The sequence below is a fragment of the Vanessa cardui genome, chromosome 22, assembly GCF_905220365.1.
Source record: "Vanessa cardui chromosome 22, ilVanCard2.1, whole genome shotgun sequence".
Lineage (NCBI taxonomy): Eukaryota > Metazoa > Arthropoda > Insecta > Lepidoptera > Nymphalidae > Vanessa > Vanessa cardui.
The window spans coordinates 317,454-343,543 of record NC_061144.1 but is presented as its reverse complement, the minus strand read 5'-3'; the positions used below and the strand labels follow the sequence as shown (position 1 = coordinate 343,543).

At 40.0% G+C, this 26,090-nt stretch overlaps 1 protein-coding gene and 2 non-coding genes across 4 annotated transcripts in view; 1 reads left to right on the top strand and 2 right to left on the bottom strand.

Moving 5' to 3' along the window:
- Window positions 1–26,090, bottom strand: part of LOC124539360 (NADPH oxidase 5) — an 82,021-nt gene that overhangs the window by 14,604 nt on the left and 41,327 nt on the right. For both annotated transcript variants that reach the window (XM_047116731.1, XM_047116732.1), the window contains exons 3-8: window positions 10,044–10,138; window positions 9,430–9,541; window positions 8,653–8,750; window positions 6,942–7,062; window positions 6,410–6,560; window positions 5,222–5,417 (exon numbers count right to left, since the gene is read on the bottom strand). In XM_047116731.1, the coding sequence (XP_046972687.1) occupies window positions 5,222–5,417; window positions 6,410–6,560; window positions 6,942–7,062; window positions 8,653–8,750; window positions 9,430–9,541; window positions 10,044–10,138 (773 nt within the window). The remainder of the gene's footprint in view (window positions 1–5,221; window positions 5,418–6,409; window positions 6,561–6,941; window positions 7,063–8,652; window positions 8,751–9,429; window positions 9,542–10,043; window positions 10,139–26,090) is intronic.
- On the bottom strand, window positions 12,796–12,999 carry LOC124539490. The gene has a single exon (XR_006967038.1). It is a non-coding gene; the product is annotated as a small nucleolar RNA U3 (small nucleolar RNA).
- On the top strand, window positions 13,605–13,808 carry LOC124539491. The gene has a single exon (XR_006967039.1). It is a non-coding gene; the product is annotated as a small nucleolar RNA U3 (small nucleolar RNA).

The window sequence follows — 26,090 nt, the reverse complement described above, 5'->3', positions numbered from 1 at the left end:
TGTTAAAGCCTCACATATTATGTATATTCATAAAATAATAAATGAGTTTAAAATAAAATATAATATAAAATAAGATAAAATGTATGCAATAAAATAGTATGTCACTAAAACAAGTCACGATTCATTCTGAATCGCGCTATCGAAGTTGTGAACTGAATCTTCATATATGTCATAGACGGTAAGCAACGGCAGCTCTTATCTGAATCGCGCAAGCATTGTGTTCGCGGGAAGGTATATAAGGGTCGCCGTGTTTTTGTAGCACTAGGCCAGTGGAGACGAACTCCGCCACACCCGGACTGACATACGCGGCTGCAGCGGCATACCCGGCGAGGAACACACCCGCCATGACTACAAAAACCGCAACCACGGCGGCTACCACTGCCACCTATGCTGCTTCGACCGGCTCAAACGCACCGAAGACATCTGGCCGCTATCCGCCGCTTATAGTGGAAGCACTGCCAGATTGGCCAACACACTTCCAGGAGCTAAAAAAGCTGCTCGGACATACACCAAACGGACGCCCGTTCGGGAAAGGCGTCAGGTTTATCCCAAAGTCGGACCAGGAGTTCCGGTTAATCCAACGGTACTTGACCCAGCTGGAGAATACAGTCGGAATCTCCTGGTTCTGCTACTCGCTCCCGGCAGAGAGGAGCATCAAGGTAGCAATCCGCGGCCTACCGGCAAACACCGAGCCAGCACTAGTCGAGGCAGAGCTCCGAGAGCTTGGTTATGTCCCGGAGTATGTGCGGACGATTCCTGCGCGACCTGGCAGACCAGGCTGCCTCCTGTTTGCGCAACTGCAACGGACACCAGACCTCATCCCGGGAATATACGAAGTGAATGAACTTCTATGCATGCCCGGGATCACCATCGAAGCATGGCGTGGCCGTAAGGGGCCCGCGCAATGCCACCGCTGTCAGCAGTTCCGGCATTCATCACATAACTGCCACAGACCTATTGCCTGTGTGCGCTGTGGAGAGAACCATGCGGCCAGGGACTGTCAGCGCCCCTTGGAGGAAACCCCGACATGCGCCAACTGTGGCGGCGCGCACACGGCAAATAACTCCTCCTGCCCAATATTCCATAAGGAAGCGAAGAACCGCCGAGTTGGAACCGTTGTACGTACCACAGCTGCGCGCGCTCCCTCAGCCCCTGTCCCCTCAGCCTCCACTCCTGCAGAGGTCAACGCGCCGGGTTCGCTCATGGCAGCAGCAAACCAGCCACAACAGCAACCGAGCCAAAAGCGCCGTCGTAAGCGCGCTAAGCGCACTCGACAAGATTCACGGCCTGAGGCCGTGCCTCCTCCAGCACCCCCAACCTCAAAAGAAACAGTGACGGCAACATCAGTGTCGCCTAACATACCGTCCAAGCGCACCGTGGTCGCTGCCCCTGTTACGGGGACGAAGGCGAAGCGGGTGGCTCCTATGGGCCCAAGACTGACCAATATCATCGGCACCCTTAATCAGGTTCTGGTGGCCATCCAGGAGCAGCGTGATCCGATTCCGCTGATCCTAAAATGCATAATGGAGCTCTGTCATGGATGAGCTCCGTATTGCATTCTGGAATGCCGACGGGCTTTCATCACAAAAAGCCCAGCTCTTTAAAACTCTGCTTGCCCAGCGTCGAGTGGACATCGGCCTGATTAGCGAGACTCACCTTAGACCAGTAGACAAGTTGAAGGTTTCCGGATACTACGTCTACCGGGAGGACCACGCCTCGCCGACCGGAACTGCTTATCGGGGTTTAGCAGTCTTGGTCCGTCGAAAAATCATTCACCAACTCCTGCCAGTACAACAACTGCAGTCGTCGTACGCACTGGGCGTGGAGATATGCATCGATCGCCAGCCCTTCCGCGTGTTCGCCTTCTACAAGCCTCCGAATAACCGACTCGCAGTAGCTGACGTCCACACTCTGTTGAACTCGCCGCTGCCCACGGTAATTGCTGGAGACTTCAACGCGAAACACACGGCGTGGAATTCAAGCACAGTGAGTCCGGATGGCAGACGCCTCCTGGATGATGCAGACCGTCACGGCTATTATGTGTTAGGACCAGAGGTACCGACGCACTACCCGTACTGCGCAGCCCACATGCCAGACGTCATCGACATTGCGATCACCCGCGGATTGCCCGCCGCACCATCGATCGATGTAATGGATGACCACCTCATTTCCGACCACCAAACAGTCCTCTTAACATTGAATACCACGCCGATGACAGCAAGACCACCTTCTCCAAAACATCGCCAGGACTGGCGACTCTTCGCCGAATACCTGACTAAGCACTCGCCGTCCTACAGAGTTGAGTCGCCAACGGACGTCGACCGACTTGCCTTAGACCTCAGCGCGACTATGTCTGATGCGCTTCGTGAATCCAGAGTTGATGCTTCAACCACATGTAGACAACCCCAGCTACCCCCCTACATCAGAGCGATGTTAGAGGAGAAAAGGAAGCTACGCAGGAACTGGCAAAACCAGCGATGTCCAGCGATGAAGTTGCTACTCAATGCTCTGGCTCTCAGGATCTCGGAAGCACTGGAAACTGTTGCAAACGAGTCTTGGCAAATTACCATCGAACAAGCTGGCGAAGACTGGAACGGTATCCACCGCCTTTGCCGACGTCTCTCCAGGAAGCTACCCCCGATTAGGCCCCTAATGGCCAGTGACGGTACCCCTCGTTACCGTGCTGAGGACCGAGCTGAGATTTTTGCAGATTTCCTGGAGACGCAGTTCAAACCGAACCCGACCACATATGTACAGCATGTTGAAGCCATCGAGCGACACGTAAAAGCATACCTCGAGTCATCGATAGCACCAGTCGAAGACCCCGTCGTGTTTTCTCCTGGACAAATCCAACGGACGATTCGGCGAACAAAACTGCGTAAAGCGCCTGGCCCCGATCGAGTCACCAATGAAGCCCTGCGGCACTTACCCCCGCGAACAATAGCAACTCTAACGCGACTTTTTAATAGCATCCTTCGCATCGGGCACTTTCCATCATCGTGGAAACTCGGTCGAGTTATCCTGGTTCCCAAGCAGGGGAAGAACATAATGCTTCCCGGGAGCTACCGTCCCATCACGCTGCTGTCATCGACTTCGAAAGTCTTCGAGAAACTACTTCTACTGCACATCACGCCCCACCTCCAACCACGCGACGAACAGTTCGGTTTCCGAGCCGAACACTCCACCACGCTGCAAGTCTCAAGGGTTCTGCACCATCTCGCTGTGGCCTATAACAAACGAGAGCACTCCGTTGCAGTATTCCTGGATATGGAGAAAGCGTTCGACCGTGTCTGGCACTCCGGACTCATATACAAACTGTCCACATCTGCTACTCCCCGTCGAGTAGTTAAGACTGTGGCCAGCTTCCTCCAAGACAGGCGCTTTCAAGTGGCAGTTGAAGACGTACTGTCTACGGAACGTCCCATCCAAGCCGGAGTGCCCCAGGGAAGCTGCTTGTCACCCATCTGCTACAGCAGATACACGGATGACATTCCAGTTGCGGATGGTGCCATCTTAGCACTGTACGCTGACGACGCCGCATTTGTAACCACGTCGTTGAATGCCTCGCACGCGGCGACCAAAATGCAGCGAGCACTAGATGCACTTCCCCCCTGGCTGGAGCGTTGGAGGCTTAAGGTCAACGTTGCAAAGACCCAGGCGCTACATATAGGGCGGTCACTAGCCCCGCGACAAATGGTGTCGCTCCAGGGAGAATCGGTCGAGTGGTCTCCGTCTGCAAAGTATCTAGGCGTGACCATCGACAAGAAGCTCTCAATGCGTCACCATGTTAAGAACGTGGTAACGCAGACGCGAGCGGCTAGAACCCTCTTGCACCCCCTTCTGGCGTCTCACCTGCCGCTCCGTGTGAAGCTGTGCTTATATAAAGCGTACGTCCGCACGCGACTCACCTACGCGGCCCCAGCGTGGTTCGCACTGACCAGCGAAACAAGCCGCAAGTCTTTGCGGGCCCAACAGTCGCTAGCGCTGCGCACCATCACCGGAGCGCCCCGCTACGTGAGAAACGCAGTGATAGCCAGAGATCTGCATGTGGAGAGCCTAGATGACCACGTTCGCCGCCTGAGTTCTTGTATGTTCGCGAGGGCCGACGGAGCGCGATCCCAGCATCTCCAGGGTATTGCGCCATACCATCGGCGACCACCGGACCCAAGAGGATTACCACGCGACCTCACTCGACCATGACCGCTTCGTCGTCGCCGGCTGACGGGCGTTCGCCGGGATCCACCGACGAACTCGACCTCGCTGCGCGACGGGAGAAGCCATCACATGGACATACCGCAGTGGGATCCGCCACAGGTTGCCGATTGCCAAGGCTTGATCGCCCTGTGGCGTGAACCCCACCCGGATCGAACACCATGGATTGCAATCCACCCAGTGACCCGGCTGTAGTTGCAGTCGGCGTTGCCACCACTGTAGGGGGCCATCGCCCCGACCAGTTACCCCGGGGCCTATGCGGGCCTGCGTGGATATCTCAATGTAGCACTAGGCCTGAGCATACAGCTCGCCTATACTCCGGTGACGCTGTAGAGGCCTATAGGGCCAACATCGATACACATTTCGAAAATAAAAAAATTGTATAAGGCTTTTTCTTTCAATTGTGAATAAAGTCAGTTCACCTTGAAACAGTTGTTTTACTGAGTGTAATCCCGTAGTAGGTGGCTTTTATTGGATGCGTGTCGAACATATTGGTCCTTCGAGCCGGATTGGGAAGGCAGCATAACAGAGGTGCCCTCTGGTAGTTATATGGGCACCTCTCCAGCCCCTACTACGGTGGTGTATGGTTCTTGACACAGTGAAGATGCTGTGAGGCAGCAAATATATCACAAGATTCATCATCAATACGGGAAAGCCAAGCGGATGAAAAGTCGGTGGATGGATTAAACGGGCGAGGGCTATTGAAGCAAAATATAAATGAACCAAGCTACCCAAATATGTTAAAAGAAATTCTTAAAAAAAAAATGCTATTACACCCTCGAGGAATATCTGACAGATAAAATTGTGATATAACGTCCGTCTCTCTAACATTTGCTACGCCCTAGCAGGGTTTATTTCATGTAAACTAAAGTTTAATTGTATGTGTGAGCATGAAACCGCAAATAAATGGATGAATGAATGAATGAATGAATGAATGAAAGAAAGGATGGATGGATGAATGAATGAATGAATGAATGAATGAATGAATGAATGAATAAGCTGGAGGCACCTGATGGAGAGGTTCTCGAGCAAGCCGCCGTGGCGTCGCAGCAGGTCGCGCAGCGCCTCGTACGTGAGCGCGCGCGCGTCCTCGCACATGGCGCCCGTCAGCTCGAGCAGTTGCTGCTCCGAGAACTGCATGCCGTTCTCGTGCATGCAGGCGCGCATCACATGCTGGAGCTCACGGTGCTGGATCAGCCCGTCGCCTGCGACACACATGACGTCATCAGCGATTACGTCATTAGTCTTGACGGACATCTTCGTCCTTTATGCTTTAGCTTTTAGTCCAATACACCTTTTTTTATGGTATAGGTTGGCGGACGAGCATATGGGCCACCTAATGGTAAGTGGTCACCATCGCCCATAGACATTAACGCTGTAAGAATTATTAACTATTCCTTGCATCGTCAATGTGCCAACAAACTTGGGAACTAAGATGTTATGTCCCTTGTGCCTGTAGTTACACTGGCTCACTCACCCTTCAGACCGGAACACAACAGTACTGAGTACTGTTGTTTGGCGGTAGAATAACTAACCTCTTCAAGACTTAAGCAATCAATTAGATAATAGGCTATTTGACAAAGCGAAAAATAAATTGTGAATTATTGCAATCAGTGTATATTATGAGTTTAAAAGTGGTTATTTACTAACAAAAGTTGAAAATAATACTTAATTTATTCAATAATCCATAAATTAAAATGCAAATTTTCAAACGTTTGTCACGTGACACAAAACGCTTCTGATTGGCCGTGCTTATGATGAAGTCACTTGCTTGTAAACTTTGCTTTTCTACTATATGTACCACAGATTAAAATACAGCAAAGTGACGTCACCGAACCCATTGCGGCGCCATATTCTTCAAGTAGCGTTTTTGCGCGCTATTTAAATATAGAATTTTTAATATGATATTTTTCGGCAAATATGTACTAGAAATAAAAAAACACAACTTGTACTGGATTCCTTAACTTCTACTAAATAATATAAAATGTGTTAAGTCACCAGTCAAATAGCCTATTAATTCTAACCAAATCTAAGATCAACATCTCTCAATAAAAATGACTAAACCCAACTAAATGAAGTTGTTAAAATAAAAAAATGGAATTATAAAAAAATTATTGAAGCTATAATCTAATTTTACAATTATTTTAACAGCTTTGAATTAATTCCAAAGGTAATTTAGGTATATTTTATATATTACCATCTAAATCGTAAACTTTGAACAGGAATCGTATCTTGTCCTCCGGCGTCTGCCTGCCGAACCTGTGAACTGCTTCTATGAACTCATGATGGGAGATGGTCCCCGAGTTGTCTTCGTCGAAGATTTGGAAAACACGCTCAGTGAAGAAGGGCTAGAAGGAGATAAAGTTTTAAGAGCAATAAATTATTGAGTGAATCAGTCTAATTAATAACTGATGCAAAAGACACAGTCATAACATCTTTATAATTTTTTTTAGTGCTAGCGTATATGGGCAGAGGTGAACACTCGGTCGGTTGATATAATTGAAAATTGTCTTAAATTTTATAATTTTAAAGAATTTATGTTTTTCTTTGAAAAGTATTTTTCTATAATTTTATAATCTATAATAAATACATGCCATATTTGTATCTACATATAAAGTATTGTAATGATATCAAACAAAATAATAAGTTTACATGATAATCATAATGAATACTCCCACTTTGTTCATATGCATGTTTAACATTTTACGAATTGTTTATTTACAACTTACATTTTTTGAAACGACAATCTTCTGGAACTGTTCCCTTGTGATCTCTTTCTGATCGCCTACGGTTTGTTTGAAGAGCTGCTCCAAGCGGTCCACACTCGCCTTGTCGATGCCCACGCGTGGACTGCAACATACAGTTGTAGCTTGTCAGTTGTACGTTGTAATATAATGGAACTACGGTTGTATGTTTTAAATTGTATTAATATCTTGGACCTAAGCAACTGGTATGTCTTTATAAAAAATAAAAATAAAAAATAAAAAATAGGACCTAAAAAGGATTTATGGTACATCCGTGAAGAGAGAGAAAGGGTGATTCACTAGCTGAGATTTGTAAATGCTAGATGCCCAACAATAAACTACTGAGTTTCTTTATTTAAAAAATGATGATATACAAAAATCTTAAATAGTAAAGCTTGTTTTAATAGAGTAAGTTTTGATTTTGACTTAAACACCCGTTAAACTGAAATAAACTCAATTTCGATTTAACCAAACATTTTTGTTTATACTTTTCAAAAAATTAAATCAAAATATACTTTATTCGAGTGGGCTTTTTCAAGCACTTTTGAATCGTCATATAACAATTAAGTGAAGCTACCACCGGTTCGGAAAATAGATTCTACCGAGAAGAACCGGCAAGAAACTCAGTAGTTACTCTTTTTCAACATTTAAAAAAAATTACAGTCATGTTAGTTAATACAATTATTTATATTAATATATCCTGTCTGGAAGTCAACAGGTATTAATTACACGCTTTTTTATCATCTACAAAATCTTGTATCGAATAATACGCCTTTTTTACCAATGTATTTTTTATAAACGATTTGAATTTACGAGACGGCAAAGTTAAAAATGTCTGCGGAATTTTATTATAGAAATGGATACCTTGCCCCAAGAAAGATTTATTGACTTTGCGGAGTCGGAAACTTGGCGTTATAAGCTTATCCTTACTTCTACTGCACATACAATGATTATCACTGATTTTATCAAAGTGATCAATGGTACTGTGAATATACATGATATTGTTGTAAATATATTGCGACGCAACAGTGAGTATTCCTACTCTGTTAAAAACATCCAGAAGAGAGTCTCTAGCTCTAAGATTATAAATAAACCGGATTGCTCTCTTTTGTATATCTTAATTTATTAGTTGACTGACCCGCTCAGCTTTGCAAGGGTGCAATGCTGACACTAAATATACTTCAAAACTTGTTTATTTACGACATCACATTACAAACATCTAAAATTATCAGTGTTTCTTTACTATATTGTCCATGTAATTATATACAAAAAAACTTCCTGTCGAATCATTCTATCTATTAAAAAAACCGTATCAAAAGCCGTTTATTAATTCTAAATATATAAGTATGCATAGGGAGAGATAGCGGCAAGGGATTTTGTTTTAATAGTATAAATGACAGTATAAATGTATATAGTATATATAGTTAATATATGTACGTAGTGTATGTATTTTATGTATTATATTTTTATTTATGTAAGTATTTATATTTTCATATGTTTCTGTATATTTTCTATACTACAGTCTGCACTATTTTGCCCGCTACATCACCCTGTCACTCACCTCCATAGGTTGACTGGAAGTAATATCTTTTAGAGATAAGTCCACCTTTGCCTGTACATATATTACTTTACAATAATTGTAACATATTTTAGTGCAATAAAGAATATAACAATGACATAGTTGTCATGAAGGTACCTGCTGCTAGACACTGCGGAGATAAACTCCATGATTTCCTCCGCTGTGATGTATCCGTCACCATCGGTGTCGATCACTCTCAGAAGTTTGTTTGTCACCTGTGATTAGGTAAATTAAGTTAATTAACAATCAAATTTCACAAACATTAGCTAAGAAAATTACAAACTAATTAACTTGCGATTTTATCGTCGATGTTAATAAAACTTGGTCTACAGCACACAAATTGTCATTCCCATTTCATTTTTATTAAAAATCGCTTCAACTGTTTAAGCGTGACGATGTATGAGACAGTTACTTTCGCATTCATAGTGTTAGTGTAGATATGAGTCGAGATGGCCCAGTGGTTAGAAAGCATGCATCTTAACCGATGATTGCGGGTTCAAACCCAGGCAAGCACCGCTGATTCAAATTGTCTTTATAATTCATCTCGTGTTCAGCGGTGAAAGAAAACATCGTGAGGAAACCTGCATGTGACATATTTCATAGAAATTCTGCCATATATGTATTCCACCAACCCGCATTGGAACAGCGTGGTGGAATATGTTCCAAACCTTCTCCTTAAAGGGAGAGGAGGCCTTTAGCCCAGCAGTGGGAATTTACAGGCTGTTGTTGTTGTTGATTTGTAAAAAGAAGTAAAATTTTCTACGACTAAATCCCATTGTCTTTGATTAATTTAGGTCAGCCGCTGTATTCTGTAGTATTACTATTAATCAGTAGTAAGATCAACTAAACAAGACGTTTTCTTCGTTTCGATATAAATAAACATTTGTAACATACCACTTTGTTCTTCAATATCAGCTGGAAGGTGTCCAGTGTGATCACGCCGTCCCCGCAGAGCACGTACGCTACACTTTCCACTTGCTCCACGAAGTCCAGTTGTTTTTCTTCTCTTTAAATAAAATAACTGTTAGGGTACTTTTGATATAAAATGATATTTAACCATGAAGATTTAAAAAGTATAAAAATAATTTTATGAAATGGTATCCTAAAACTAAAAATCTCAATACTTCTTTAAATTTCCTAATTTAACGCCCAATGCTGGTCAAACGAATTCGTGGTCAAAATACATATAGCATATTCTTAAGATGTTTGATCTTAGTTATCACTGAGCGAGATTAGATATAAATACAAATTATTATTATATATTCAGTAGTTTTTTTAATTAACCAAAGTATAGACTGATTTATGTTTTAATTTGTATCTTGTTGGACGCCCTTATGGTTAATATTTTGAGTACTTACATATTAACGCCATCGCAGCAATAACAAAAAGGTTGGATTTAGAAATTAAATGTACGACTTTGTAGAAACAAAGTGTTGCATATGATATATTTACTGTAACATTAATTTACTGTAACCTTTTAGATAATACGTATTATTATTATACTTTACATTAATCTTTCCTTCAAGAACTCGATCCAGTCCTCCTGCACGAGGTGGTCTTGCCTCTCCACGTCGAATAATCGAAATATCCTCTCCAATAGATCCTGCAATACAAACAATTCATTACATTTCTTATCACTTAGTCTGTAAATAAATGTTGAGCACTGTTCATCTTACGCTAGAACTACAAAATAAGTACAATCTCTCATTTGAAGACTTTTAACAATGAATATTCATGAATATTCTTGATGATAGGGCTATGTGCAAGCCCGTCTGGGTAGGTACCACCCACTCATCAGATATTCTACCGCCAAACAATATTACTTTTAATTCATTTATTTTGTACTTGGTATTGTTGTGTTCCAATTTGAAGAGTGAGTGAACCAGTGTAGCTAACTACAAGTACAAGGGACATACGAACTTAGTTCCCAAGGTTTGTGGCGCATTAGCGATGTATGGAATGGTTAATCTTTATTACAAAGCCGATGTCTATGGGGAGAGGTGACGATTTACCATCAGGTGGCCCATACACTCTTTCGCAAACCTGTAGCATAAAAAATAAAGATTTGTATATGTTGTATTTGGTAATATTAGAGGTAAGATAGTCTCCAAGTTTTAAATCCAGCTCTGTATTAACTATTTTGAGAAAGGTTTTTAACTACATAACATTACGCAATGCTGCATTATTAAGCATCATTGTTTAACGAAGGTTCTTTGCGGAACAAGCTACATTATAAAATTTAAAAAAAATTGTTATTATTTAGCTTACTTAATTGTTTATTATTATTGATCCTATTGACCTTGAGATCGTCATCGGTTGGGGTTGTGTGTGACAAGAGACAAGGGGAATCGACGGAAGGGCTACATAAAGTCTAAAAGGTACGAAGTGTAACAAAGGCTTAATACTTTTGAATTTATGATATTACCTGAGGTCAATTTTTACAGCCTTTCAATAATAATGGGAAGAATACTTGACACTGATATGGTTTTAAAGATGGAATTACTTTCTTCTACAGTTCAAAATCAATGTTATTTGTCTTTTACACAATAGACAAGAAAATACTTACAATTATTTAAGTTTAAATGAATAATAATAAGCTTAACACTAAGACTTTCAACAATTAGCACTGACATATACGTGGTATGTTTAATAAACACTTGCTTTGTCGTCGAACATAATATAAATCTACCTTCATATTTTTATTATATGCTCGAAATTGCACTTGTTCTTATTGTACTGTGGCATAAGTCAGTATCGAATAGACACTGTATTTACAAGGCTTACAAGAACTAAGAATAATATTCAACGGTACGCAAGATATTACTGACATACTAAGTAGAATACTTCTCTTGTGATAGAAGCATTTGGAACTTTGTTCACACTATGAGTCGGTGAACACATGGGATAGGATTTCCTCACGAGACAACATGAATTAAATAAGTCTTGCCAGGATTTGTCATTGTAATATTTATGTACTTTAAAGATTATATATATACAATAGCGATAATAAACAGTGGTTCAGGATGCATCTTTGTGTTCATAAACCTTTTGTGTATATTCCAGAACTTCTAAACGACCGATTTCAATGATTTTTTGTATGTATTTGAGTAGTTTAGATTGGACCTGGTAGGTACGCTGCGAATAATTATTGTGATGACAGATTTTGTTTTAATTTCATTTCATAAACTGCAAATATTTCATCATCATCTACATTTGTCGTCAAAATTATGAAACTTTATTTTAAATGAAATTTTAAATGTCAAATAGTATACGTAGGTTATAGGACATTTTTAATTTTGTTTACGTACCTCACTTATTTTCGCTATACTCATACCGGCCAAGAACATTTTTTGTCCACTTTCTAAAATTTATTTATTTTTCAAATTGTAATAATTTAGTAAATTGAAATCCAAGAATCCCTTTCATTTTTCTGCTCATCTCATGGAGCTCTTCAAAAAGAGTAGATAGCGGTTTTTTTATATATAAAGGCGATAGCATCGTCCCTTAAGCACTGGGATAAAAATCGGCTTACGCTATTAATATATAAGGTGTACATTGTGCTGAACTTTCAGATACTCAATTTCGTACGCCGTGACAATATCGTCGCTACAGATGCGTTGTGGTAAGTTTAAATATATGTATGTCCTCAGCACGAAGTCACAATGTCTTTGATGTAATCCTGTTTATTTTAAGATTATCTCATATTTTAACGGACATAAAGAAGCAAGGAGCTTATCTATTCGCTGTAATATTATATTTTTGCTTTGCACCTCAAAAATCTTTCATTTATGCAGAGATAAAAGAAAAAATGAAGTCATTATTAAGGTCACATTTTATAATATTATCTATGTTCTTTCGTATGTTGGGTAAGTGTAAAACGAATGAATATTGTGGATAATGAGATTGTTACAATTCGGCTTATAGAGTTCCTGTAGACCTGCAGGGTTTTTAGAGACAGCAAAGCATTTTCAACATTTATCAATCCGCAACTAATAATTGATAACAATAGTTGCTATGCTACAAGCCTTAAAACACTACTGATTACGGTCCAAATTATGGCCTTAGGTGGTGGCGCTTAGTGCAGAGTAGTTTAGTGGAACTACATAACAAATGTGAAAATTCCGCGCTGCACAAATAATCGATCTAAAGCCAAGGATTATTGATGCATTATAACGTGGTTAATAAATTTACAAAGTGCAGCAGTTATATCGTTTTATTTTCAAAGTATTCGAGATATTTATGCAATAATATTTTATAAAAGCCGCTCAGACAGCGACAACACCCCTCGCCCCCCTCCCGAAGGAGAGGAGTGAACGATCATCGAGGACTGACGGCCGAAGCCGCCGTCCGCCTCACGCTCAGGGCGCCGCGCCACGTCTCCTCATCGCGGCTGGTACGATCACACGTAGTGTGTTGATCTCGTGAAGAGCTTACTATAGAAATGATCCTATGAAGTAAGGTCTTGTCGGAACTAACATATTCAACGGTAGTCATTCGGCGAGTAAGAATTTGGCCAGCGCGATTCAGAAACGTTGTAACCTTGAACAGCGACATCTAACGGTGAATAAGAAAAAAAAATTTGTATTCAGATGTTTTGGTTTACTAGCGACATCTGTTGGAATAATTTTATAAGTTGTATGATTAATTCAACAGTTCTGATTTTTTTTAATATTAATTCATCCAACTTCAAATCCTTTACTTCGTAAAGCATTCAGAACCATAATTATCCATTTTAATCCATCTTTTTTTATCAGGAGATAGAATAAGTAGGGTTACAACTGAGTCATTACGTTGTCTCCTAATTTGTTTGTATAAGTAATTAGTAATAGTAATTGTATATGTATTAAGTCATATTATTCGCTTCAAGCATTGTCGATAACAATTGTCGAGTTATACAACGTACTTTTAAATTAAGTCCATAGATGTCACTTATACACTCAATCAGCTGACGACTAAGAGATTCTCTTTTACACCGTTAGATGTCGCAGTTCAAGGTTACAGCGTTTCTGAATCGCGCTGACCGAATTCTTACTTGCCGAATGACTACCGTTGAATATGTTAGTTCCGACAAGACCTTACTTCATAGGATCATTTCTATAGTAAGCTCTTCACGAGATCAACACACCACGTGTGATCGTACCAGTCGCGATGAGGAGACGTGGCGCGGCGCCCTGAGCGTGAGGCGGACGGCGGCTTCGGCCGTCAGTCCTCGATGATCGTTCACTCCTCTCCTTCGGGAGGGGGGCGAGGGGCGTTGTCGCTGTCTGAGCGGCTTTCATTATCATGATATAAATAGACTTTAATAATAGAAAGACATAACTTTTAAACCTGGTAACTCGATTAGAAATTAGTTACCGTATTATAATGGCTCGTTTATCATCGGTATGATTATTTTTGCAGCACGGAATATTTATATTTGGTATGTAATTACCTCTAATATACTCTGCAGTGATAAATCTACTTTAGTGATTCAATATTGACACCCACATTATAATTACTTTGTCGTGTATCGAATTCAATGAATAAATTCTTCAATATTTCTAGCAATTATCAGTTATAAGAAGATCATTACAGATCATATATGTAATTAACGGCTAACCGACACACAGAACTGAGATGGCCTATTGGTTAGAACACGTAAATCATAATCGATGATTGCGAGTTCAAACCCGGGCGAGCACCACTGAATTTTCATGTGTTTAATTTGTGTTTATTCATCTCGTGCTCAGCGGTGAAGTAATGCATCCTATGGAAACCTGCATGTATCTAATTGTGCAACATGCGAATCTCCTAACCCAAATTGGCGCAGCGTGTATATACTCCTAACCTTCTCTTCAAAGGGAGAGGAGGCCTTAACCCAGCAGTGGGAAATTTACAGTCTATACACTTGACATGTCTACATTTGTAAATATTAATTTATTGTTAAATTTGATACCACTTAGTGCGTCTATAATATCTGCAGGAATGCGGCCCACATGTGGGCGGATGTCATCGAGTGTTAAAGTAAAATATCGCTTTGACACGTGTCGCATGACATCGCTTTGACAGCTCACTTGACAGATCGTGTCTAATTAGTGTTGCTATGTCGATACGTGAACATCGATTTTATTTCATCGATATGAGAACTATTTTTGTTTAGAAATAGAAAACAGACTAGACAATATGCCTTATGATGTTAATTAGTCACTGTCGCCTGTCGAAATTAGCTTATATGCCATTAACTTACCTTGATACTAACACGTTATGCCCCTTGTGACTGTACATACACAGGGTCACTTACTCTTCAAGCCGTAATACGACGAAATCAATCAAAATCAAACTATTCTTTTTCAATTAGGCTTTTAAGATCTTTTTAAAATCATCATATATCAGTGCTAAAAGTACACCTAAAACCGGTCGAAAAGTAGATTCTACCGAGTAAAACAAGAAACTCAGTAGTTAATTTCAATACTAAGTTTGGCGGTTAAATATTTAGTGATCAGTCAGTGTACCATTCTCGGTGTGCTTGCAAAAAAGTGTATCAACTTATTTTGTTACTTCGAATAGATTAAATATAAAAATAAGATTGGCAAAGCCTTGCGTATTACAACATCGTGTCAATTATCAACTAATTGGAGGACTCACCACGATTTTTAATTAAAAAAAAAATATAAGCAACAATTATGTAACATTGTGACCGTGTAAATACTTAAGACGAGAGATTGGGATTGTGTCTAGCTGACACGTTTGACTTGTAAATTGCTTAAAAAATTGTCATTTTGTATTTCATTTTCAACCTGACGCCTGTTTCATTTTGACAGATTTAACTGTTAGCGAAAAATGCGTAAAGAAAGTGATCTTTAATTAATAATGAAATTTAAATACGTATACATCAAGATTTTAAATTAAATCTGTACGATTAATTTAAAAATGCTCCGCATGGTGTATTTTGCGACAGATTTTCTGTACTCAAGAGACTCGCTTAACGGTACAAGTTTGCGTAAGAGATCGCAAACTTGATAAAATGCCATGAAAAAACTGATGAATTTCAGAAATATATCCGATAGTATGTCAACGTGAAAACATAGGAATGCAGTAAAACTTAAGCGGGATTCAAATAAATTTGCATAATTAAAGTGAAAGTAACAGCCTGTAAATTTCCCACTGCTAGGCTAATGGCCTCTTCTCCCATTAAGGAGAGGGCTTGGAACATATTCCACCACGCTTATCCATTGCGGGTTGGTGGAATGCACACGTGGCAGAATTTCAATGAAATTAGACATATGCAGGTTTCCTCGCGATGTTTTCCTTCACCGCCGAGCATGAGATGAATTATAAACACAAATTAAGCATCTATATATATATATATATATATATATATATATATAGTGGTGCTTGATTGGGTTTGAACCCGCAATCATCGGTTAAGATGAAAGTTTTCTAACCACTGGGCCATCTCAGCTCTTTGCTGCATAATTGCTGCATAAAAAATAGATAGATTTTTAGTACGGATAGGATATTCTTTAGGAGATGGGCTAAGCGGTTTGAAATATAGATACCACCAATGTTCAACGCTACTTTATTACACTGTAGTTATTTCTTAAATACGATAACATCGATCGTGATGTCCCGAGGTGTTTGTAAACTCTTGACACGATCAGATCACGCGTTTACATGTTACGAGGTATAATGGTTGCTTTTATTGTATTATCCTTGTTTGTATATAAATACGCTTCAATATATATGTTTTTATATTTATTCACTTCATATTTAACAGGGTAAGGGTTACTTATATAGATTGTCATTACTTTGAGTCGTATGTCCAAAGGATTCGAGGCCGCATGCGCAAGCAATCCCGTGTGGGCCACACAAAGAAGTAGAAGAATCCCTGAAGAGACTGTTTTAGTGGATATTTTGGTGAACCACTACCAACACTAGGCTATCCCGGCCGGTGAGTCCCACATACCCCCTACACGTGGGCAAAATGAGTAAGAGTTATTCTCCAGTGAGAAAAAAATATGCCCAAGTTGAACTATTTTATCAATCTTTCTTTTGTTCTTATAATCGTTTGTTCTTTAAATTTTCAACGTGTATTTATTTGTCTTAGAAACCCTTAAAACTTCTGAAATCTGAAAGTCGACTTACCAACATAATCTAGATTATCGAGTCTCGTTTAAAATGTAGGTCACGCATTGACAGTAATCACGCGCCTCGAGCTAGACTTGCAGTTATTTTAAATTAATAGTGACGTCAGACGCTGTATAGTAATTATATATGTTAAATATATATATTAAGGCTTACGTGTAAAACGTACAGCCGTACGCAATCTATAACACTGTTATTAGTGTAATCAGTATGGAGATTAAGCAAGCTAGGGGACATACAGTCGCATGGAGTATACAGCAAGCTTTTTATTTTTTAATAGTTGTTTTTGTTGGGTTTATTTTTTCTATTTCTTGTACATGGGCGCTGACAATCTATTAAAGATGCTATGATTCCTTAATACTTGTTACACTGATTCGCTTAATCTACTAAACCGAACGCAGCGATATAAATTAAAGTTGCCAATGTGAGAGGTTACCCAAATCTTTTATATTTTACTGATGATTTTATTCATTAGATATTATGAATGTGAAAGTATCTCTGCCTGTCTGTGGCTCTATCACTACCAAATCGCTGAGCCGAATTTCATGAAACTTGGTATAAAGCAAGTTTGAACTCCGAGAAAGGACATAGGCTTTTTTTGCCTAACACTTGACAACTAAATCCCTAAAACGCGAGCGACAACTAATTTTGAATATAGCATTATAATGTTCCGATTCATTAGTTTTGCTGTTTTTTATCTTATATTTGGAACTCTATTTACGAATGATTATATAGTGATACCTAATCACTATACCTATACTAGTGATTCAATTGAGATGTGATAGTATTTTGTTTTTTTTCAAATTAATATGTTTTTGAAACACTATAACTGTGTGTCACTTTTTAAAATCCAATTATTTTATCGCATAGTCAATAATGTTGGACATATTATAACGGATTTTGTAAATTATTAGTAAATTTGTAATGTGTTATCATTTTTATCGCTAGGTTTATATTACTTCATGTTTAATTTTATATAATTCTACTCGTAAGATTATGCCCTAAAGACAGTTATGAGCTGAGCTGTGTATATTACGTGTCTGGTCGACCATCAGCTGTTTGACATATATAAGACATTAAATTCTGAAGTCCTGGATTCAAACATCAGATGGGACCGATAAAAAAATATTCTTTTTTTTTCGTCGAAAGCTTCTTCGTAGAAGAAGCCTTGAAATGGGAACTGTCTGCAGTCCTGTGCCACGTGAGCCCGTTGGTCGTGCGTTTGGGATTTCTCCACCATGTTGCATTTACCGTCCCATTGTGAGATTAAGATAATAGAGTGTATTGCGCACTTACTTGTGTTGTGCCCTATATATCCTTTATAGTTAGCTCGTGTCCCTAAGAATATTCCCCTTGATCGAAATCACTCATCAGGTCATAAACATCATCGTATTTTGTTTGGTTTTTAAAGCAATATCTCTTATTGGCACAAGAAATATGACTGGTACGAAGTGTCAACTTTTTTAATGTGCTTTCGTCCCTACTGTTTTTAACTGCATAACTAAGCGGAAGAGTACTGAGAATCAAGTTCGGTACGAATTTGTCTTAAAATATGCTCGACTTGAGCATCCTATGATGCAGGTACTCGCCGACTATCGCAGGACATAAACAGTGCATCAACAGCGCAACCAGTGACAGGTACTATAACGTAGGAAATATATAAAGATAAATAACACGGTCAAATGATGTTAACAGCTAACAAATACAATTATTATTATATAGATCAATAATCAATACTTACACGTTTAATTGTAATATACACTAAAAGTCAACATAAAATTTGAATTGAATTAAATTTTTGATAAATATGCAATATGAACCTTTAATTTAAATATTATCAATAGCAAACAATTAATATATATTACATTATTAATGTTGTAATTAATGTCTCTGAGTAATATTTTAAATGAAATAATAAAATTAAATACATTACTCCCTTTAGCCCGGTAACCGGCGGTCAAGGTGTCAATGTAAGAATGCCGGATGTCGCTAACATATGTCGCATGTCCGGTAAATGGTGTCTATCAGGTGTCATGAATCTAGATAACGATTTGACTCAAATGTGTCACGTGTGGGGTGACCTCATTCAAAACTATTAGGGTACCGTTAAAATTTAAACAAGAAATAAAGTCAAGAACCTTATTAAATTTATTCGTTCGAAAAAGGTACTATTTAAATGATCTTATACTCCTACGTACAAATTGGGGTCATATCTAGTTTAAACAACAACAACAGCCTGTAAATTTTCCCACTGCTGAACTAAGGCCTCATCTTTGAAAAGAAGATTTTGAAAATATTCCAACACCCTGTTCCAATGCGGTTTGATGGAATACACATGTTGTGGCAGCATTTCAATGAAATTAAACACATGCAGGTTTCCTCACGATGTTTTCCTTCACCGTCGAGCACGGGATGAATTATAAACACAAATTAAGCACACGAATATTTAGTGGTTGGTTGGGTTTGAACCCGCAATCATCTGTTAAGATGAATGTTGAAACAATAAGAAAATTAAGATCCCCTCTCTTTTAGTTTACAATTGAAGTGTAATTAGTGTAATCCTTGCTCCGGTTTATACCGTTTTTTTTAAATTAGCTTTAGTATTTACACTACAATAAATTTTGTCCATTTTCCTTGAATACGGAACCAATCACTTGTATTCCTTTTCAACTGGTTTTTAAGTATGTTTTTATACAGCTTCATTGCAAAATCATTTGAAGATATTAATTAACCTTATTTGTGCAATAACTATCATAATTACGGTTTGCATAAAAATATTTTGCAATATAACATTAATATATTAAAGGCCATAACATATTAAACATCTAAATTCTTAAAATATTTTTAATGTCATTTGTAATCATACATGTTTTATTCTTGCTCGATAAAGAAATACCACCCACGGGGCCTAGACAAGTAACATATCGATGAATAAATTCGTTTGACCGAAACAAAAACATTACAGTGCATATAAATAATAACAAAAATTATTGTGTAATATTGATCAAATCTTTATTTCTTTACTATTATTAAATAGGCTATTTGACAATGCGAAAAATAAAATCACAGTATATCATGAGTTTAAAAATGGTTATTTACTAACGAAAGTTGAAAATAATACTTAATTTATTCAAAAGTAAATAAATAAAAATGCATTTTTTCAAACGTTTTTTTTTTTTTTTTTTTTATGGCATAGGTGGCAAACGAGCAGGAGGCTCACCTGATCGAAAGTGACTACCACCGCCCATGGACATCCGCAACACCAGGGGGCTTGCAGGTGCGTTGCCGGCCTTTAAGAAAGGAGTACGCTCTTTTCTTGAAGGTTCCCATGTCGTATCGGTTCGGAAAAACCGCCGGCGAAAGCTGGTTCCACAAAGTAGTTGTGCGAGGCAGAAAATGTCTAAGAAATCGCGCTGTTGTGGATTTCCGGACATCAAGGTGGTGCGGGTGAAACTTAGAGTTTTGGCGAGATGTCCGAAGGTGAAATTCAGCAGCCGGGATTAATCCGAACAATTCCTCGGAACATTCCCCGTGAAAAATTCGGTAGAAGATGCAGAGTGATCCAACATCTCTACGCAAAGCCAAAGGATCAAGGAGATCGGAAAGGGCTTGATCGTCGATAACTCGGGCCGCTCTACGTTGAATGCGGTCAAATGGAAGGAGCTGGTACTGGGGAGCACCCGCCCAGAGGTGAGAGCAGTACTCCATGTGAGGCCGAATTTGCGCCTTGTAAATTTTTAGGCGATGGGCCGACGTGAAATACTGTCTCGCTTTGCTGAGCACACCCAGCTTTTTTGAAGCCAATTTGGCTTTGCCTTCCAATTGACCGCGGAACTGAACGAGGCTCGAAATATCAACGCCAAGTATTCCGATACTACCTGTAGCGGCTATCGGAATGTTCTCAAATTGTGGAGATACGACAAATGGTGTTTTTTTAGCGGTTAACGCGCAAACTTGCGTCTTTTTGGGGTTGAAATGGACTAGATTTAGCCGGCCCCAATTCGAGACTTCGTTTAATGAAGACTCGATTTCAGACACAAGTTTGTTCCGGTTCTCTTCGACGTTTTCCCGAGAAATATTAGCGCGGCCGGTGTATAAGGTGTCAACGGTACTGTCGTCTGCATAGCAATGAATGTTCCCGATTTGCAACAAATCATTGATATGCAGAAGAAACAGAGTGGGTGATAGAACGCAGCCTTGTGGAACACCAGCATTGACGAATTTTAAGTCAGAGCATGCACCGTCGACAACGACCTTGATGCTCCGATCTGCCAAAAAGCTGGTAATCCAATTGCATAATTTCCCGGGAAGCCCATAGGAAGGAAGCTTCGAAAGAAGCGCTTTGTGCCATACGCGATCGTAGGCCTTCGCTATGTCCAAGCTGGCTGCTAATGCCTCCCCCTTGCTCTCAACTGCTTCAGCCCACCTGTGAGTAAGGTAAACTAGAAGATCACCGGCTGAGCGACCCCGACGGAAACCGTACTGGCGGTCACTAATCAGCTGATTCTCCTCTAGGTACCGCAGGAGCTGGCAGTTAATAAGGGACTCCATTACCTTGGAGAGCAAGGAGGTGATGGCTATAGGTCTATAATTGGACGGATCTGAGCGGTTGCCTTTTTTAGGGATCGGGTGCACCAAAGCTGTCTTCCAGGAGTTCGGGACGACGCCTAATGTGTAGGATTGCCGGAAAAGACGCGTTAAGACCGGTGCCAACTCGGGAGCACATGTCCGTAGCACGATTGGAGGGATGCCATCAGGTCCACTCGACTTATGAATATCCAAGGAAAGAAGTGCTTTGCGAACTGCACTTTGCCGGAATTTAACCTCCGGCATCGTGGTATCACACCGCGGAATTGTCGGTGGAGACTTTCCTTGGTCATCCAGAGTCGAGTTCGACGCGAAGAGAGAGCCTAAAAGATCAGCTTTCTCTTTCGCGGTATGGGCCAATGACTCACCGTCCCTGTGCAGAGATGGAAACGAAGGCTGACAGAAATTCCCTAAGACAGCCTTAGCGAGAGACCAGAACGCACGTGTTCCTGAAGGGAGGCGCACCAGTCTCTCGCCAATTCTGCCAATGTACTCCGTCTTCGCCCTAGCAATCACGTTTTTGAGGGACCTAGAGGCAGAGTTATATTCTTTTTTGAATGCGCTGGTATTTATATCACGAGACGCAGATGCATTAGCCCAGGTTTGATAGCGTTCCCACTTTCGGCGTGATGCCGTTTTGCAGAAGCGACCAAACCAAGGCTGGGACTTGCCACCGATGGGTACTGCAGAGTAAGGAATGAATAGTTCCATACCCTGAAGCACCACATCGGCAACAGAGTCAGCAGCAGCGTTCGGATCATCCGGCGAGAAACAAATCTGCCCCCATGGGTAAGATGCAAAAAAAGACCGCATCCCATCCCAATCTGCTGACTTATAGTGCCATACTCGGCGGCACCCAACAAAGCGAGGCCGTGAGTACCGCATAACCGGCACTATACTCCGGACGAGACAGTGGTCCGACGAGCCCAGAGGGGGATCGACGGTAACCTGATAGCCATCCGGATGCGAAGTCAGCAGAAGGTCCAACAGGGAAGGTGTATGATCCTCCACATCCGGTATTCGTGTTGGCGAGTTGACCAGTTGTGTCAGATCATATGCTAGAGCGAAGTCCAGAACAGATCTACCCGCATGATCGGTGGTGCGTGAGCCGAGCCATTCAGCGTGATGGGCATTAAAGTCGCCCAGAATAATGATCTCTGCGGATGGAATCAGCTGCAGCACGGAATCTGTAGCCAATTGGACGTGCTCAACCAGTCGGTCAGTTTCGGCATTGCCGCTATGGGACCTATAAAGGCACGCATAGATTCGCGGATGGTCATCGCAGTCTACACGCAGCCAGATAATCGATAGGTCCTGTCCTTCAAGGCTGCCGAGGCGTCGAGAACAGATATCATCTCTGACGTAAACGCATACCCCAGCTCGTGGCACAAAGGAATGTTCCAATTTGTACCCAGGGTACGAAAGAAAAGTCGTATCGGCAGGAGAAGATATCTGGGTCTCGGTTAGAAAGAGCAAGGCCGGCTTCGCCGTTTCCAGATGGTAGTGAACGGCGTTGAGGTTAGAGTTGAGTCCCCTTATGTTGCAGAAGTCCACAGCGAGGGTGGTAGGGGTTGCCTTATGATGCCTGCTCCGCTTGCCTCGAACAGTGGCGAGCGCAAAATTGCCCCCCCCAGAATTCGGAGGGCAGCCTGGGCATCCCTGCTCAGGTGGTGTATGTCCTGAGCATGGATGCCCAGAGAGGGATTCTCCACCGCTGTCGCTGGTGGTACCCTCCTGGGGTAATTTAACCATATTCTGCACAACCATCAAGTTTTGGGGGGGAGGGGGATTGGGCCTCCGGAACTCTCACTTACCGGGCGAAACGCGGTAGCATAGCTACCACTTTACGCCGATTTTAAGTGAGAGAGTGGTACTTCCCCGGGCGTGCCGGCCCATTCGGCTGTAACCCGAAGGTATACAGCGTGGCACTATCACTTACTGACACGTTTACGTTTGTCACGTGACACAAAACGCTCCTGATTGGCCGGGCCTATGATGAAGTCACTTTCTTGTAAACCAACCTTGCTTTTCTACTATATTTACCACAGATTAAAATATAGCAAAGTGACGTCACCGACCCCATTGCAGCGCCATATTGTCCAAGTAGCGTTTTCGCGCGTTATTTAAATATGAAAATTTTAATATGATATTTTTCGTGTACAATAATAAAAAAACAACTTTTACTGGGTTTCTTAAGCTCTACTAAATACTATAAAATTGATTTTAAAAACCAGTCAAATAGTCTATTAAACTTCCGACACGAAAGGAAAAAACTAGTAGAACAACAGCTTTACTTGATAGCTGAAGCTTCACTTGATGAGATTATACATACTGTCAAACTCCAAACTACCAATGATCGTTTTCTGATCAGACTCGGCGTTTTTGAACCTAGAACCTCCGTCTACTTTATACACCACTGAACCAGCGATGCAACCACTGGCCCTATTAACGTTGTTTTGTGACATAACTCGACAAGATATCGGGTTCTTATAACATTCAATCATCATTAATCTTCTATGCATTTACATAAACAGACACTTTAACGATTCTATTTATAGATATATAGATAAACGCTATTATATTCAAATGTGGCACAGAAGTGTGCCCTTTGTGACGGATGCTGTATTTAGATCAATGTTAATGCGGCTCTCATAAATTATAATTGGTATTTTGTTTTGAAACGAGCGCGCATTATAGTGTTTAATATCACCATTGATTCAGTATTTATGGATCGTATAAGTTATAATCATGTTCTTATTTATGACGTCCGCCTACATCATTCGTGTTTTAAATTCAATAAAAATGGAAGCTGAGCCCACATTCTATTATGTGGACTAAAAGTAGACAAGCTGATATATTGTTACTGATATGGGGTTTGAATCGTGGTTCGATAACCCAACGGCCAAACTGGTTTGATCCTAATTCTTATAATACCTTATTTATGAAAAGAAAAACATCGATACCCGCAGTAGTATATCAATGTTAAAAAAAACAGTGCTCTAATCTCAATATCCAAAGAGGAATTAATGGACAACGTTTGTATGGGCAAAACGCCACCTTTCCTCTTAATCCTGTGTGCTATGTCGGCCCTTCTTAATAAAATAAAATGAGATGATAATCTGAGGACTTATAAATAAAATTGATACTCTTTAGATATAGTCATTCAACGTGTGGTGTAAGCTTGGAAGTGATGTAAACAGTTTGTCATATCTACCTGGTCTGGTAGTTATCAGCCTAAGTAGCGTTTTCAAATTCGGAAATGAAAAGTGCTTGTTAAAAGGTTATTTAAATAAAGTATATTTCGATTTTGATTTGATTTGAATATGTCATTTGCGTATGTTATACTTGCTCACTCTTCAAAGCGAAATATAATTAGAAGCAACTAGCGGAAAGCTTCGCACGGGTTGACATAAGTTTTTTTTTAAATATTTATTTATTTATTTATTTAATAAGTACACTAACAATATACATATTAATTGATGGCTTACACAACATCCAACAAAAGAAAAACAACTTCTGATATGTACATCGATTACAAGTGTACATAACATTCATAGTGTATCGTGTCAACATATTTGTTTAAAGTTGAAAATAAAACATATTATACAATTAAAAAAAAAATGACCTATGCTATCGTCGTTTATAAACGTAATAACTATAACTAAATAATATAACAGAAAAAAAAAGAAAAAAAAATAACAGGAATGTAACGCACTATTTAGCTAATAAAAAGTAATCCATGAGCTTTTTTTTAAAAGCAATGAAGCTATCATGAAAGATGTCAATGCCATGTATAACTTTTGTCAATTCATTATGTCGAGCACATATGCGCACTATCGGAGCCATTTTTCCAAGACGAGTTTTCGTGATAGAAGTATGGAATATTTTTGTTATGTAACTTCGGGGATGTTTGCGAGGAACAGTAAGAGATATTCGATGTAAATGGTCGCAGCACTTAACCTTGTTGTGTATAATTTTATGCAAAAAACATTGATCGAGAATATCCCGCCTATTTCGAAGAGACATTAATTTATATTCAGCTAGTCGCTGATTGTATGGCTGCCTGTGTGAGAAACCGCTGGCTTGGAAGGCCAAATGTCGAGTAAATGCACGTTGTATTCCTTCAACGCGTTGAGAGTTAGAGCTGTAAAAAGGATTCCAAATGACGCTGGCGAATTCAAGATGACTTCTTACGAAAGCGTTATATAAAATAATTTTAGTCCTGGAAGAAAATCCCTTAGTATTGCGTTTAATGAATCCCAAGAACTTTGCAGCTTTGTCAACAATATTGTTTATGTGTGATTTAAAATTTAACTTTTTGTCAATAGTAACTCCTAAGTCTCTTATCTCAGATAACTCTTTTAAGGTTACATTATTAATAAAATAACTGGAGACAAGCGGTTTTTTCTTCCTCGTGTATTTTATATGAAAGCACTTGTTAGTATTAAGAGCCATACTATTGACTTCACACCAGTTCATAATATTATTAAGGTCATCCTGTATTAACTGAATGTCATCAACTGATTTTACTGTTTTGTAAATTTTTAAGTCATCTGCATATAACGAGCATGAACAATTTTTTATAACATTAGTGATGTCATTAATATTCATTCGCCTTTTATTCATAATTTTTTTTATTTTAGTTTAGCCCTTTTCGAAATGTTTAAGAATTGTCGTTCTATTTAAACTTTTTTTTGTTTATATACACAAAAAACTTTAATAATTTTTTTGTGTATATAAACAAAAAAAACTTACTTATTAATCCCTTTGTATAGACAAAGGGATTAATAAGTAAGTTAGTGAAAACCTCATGAAAATCCGTTCAGTACTTTCAAAATTTATCG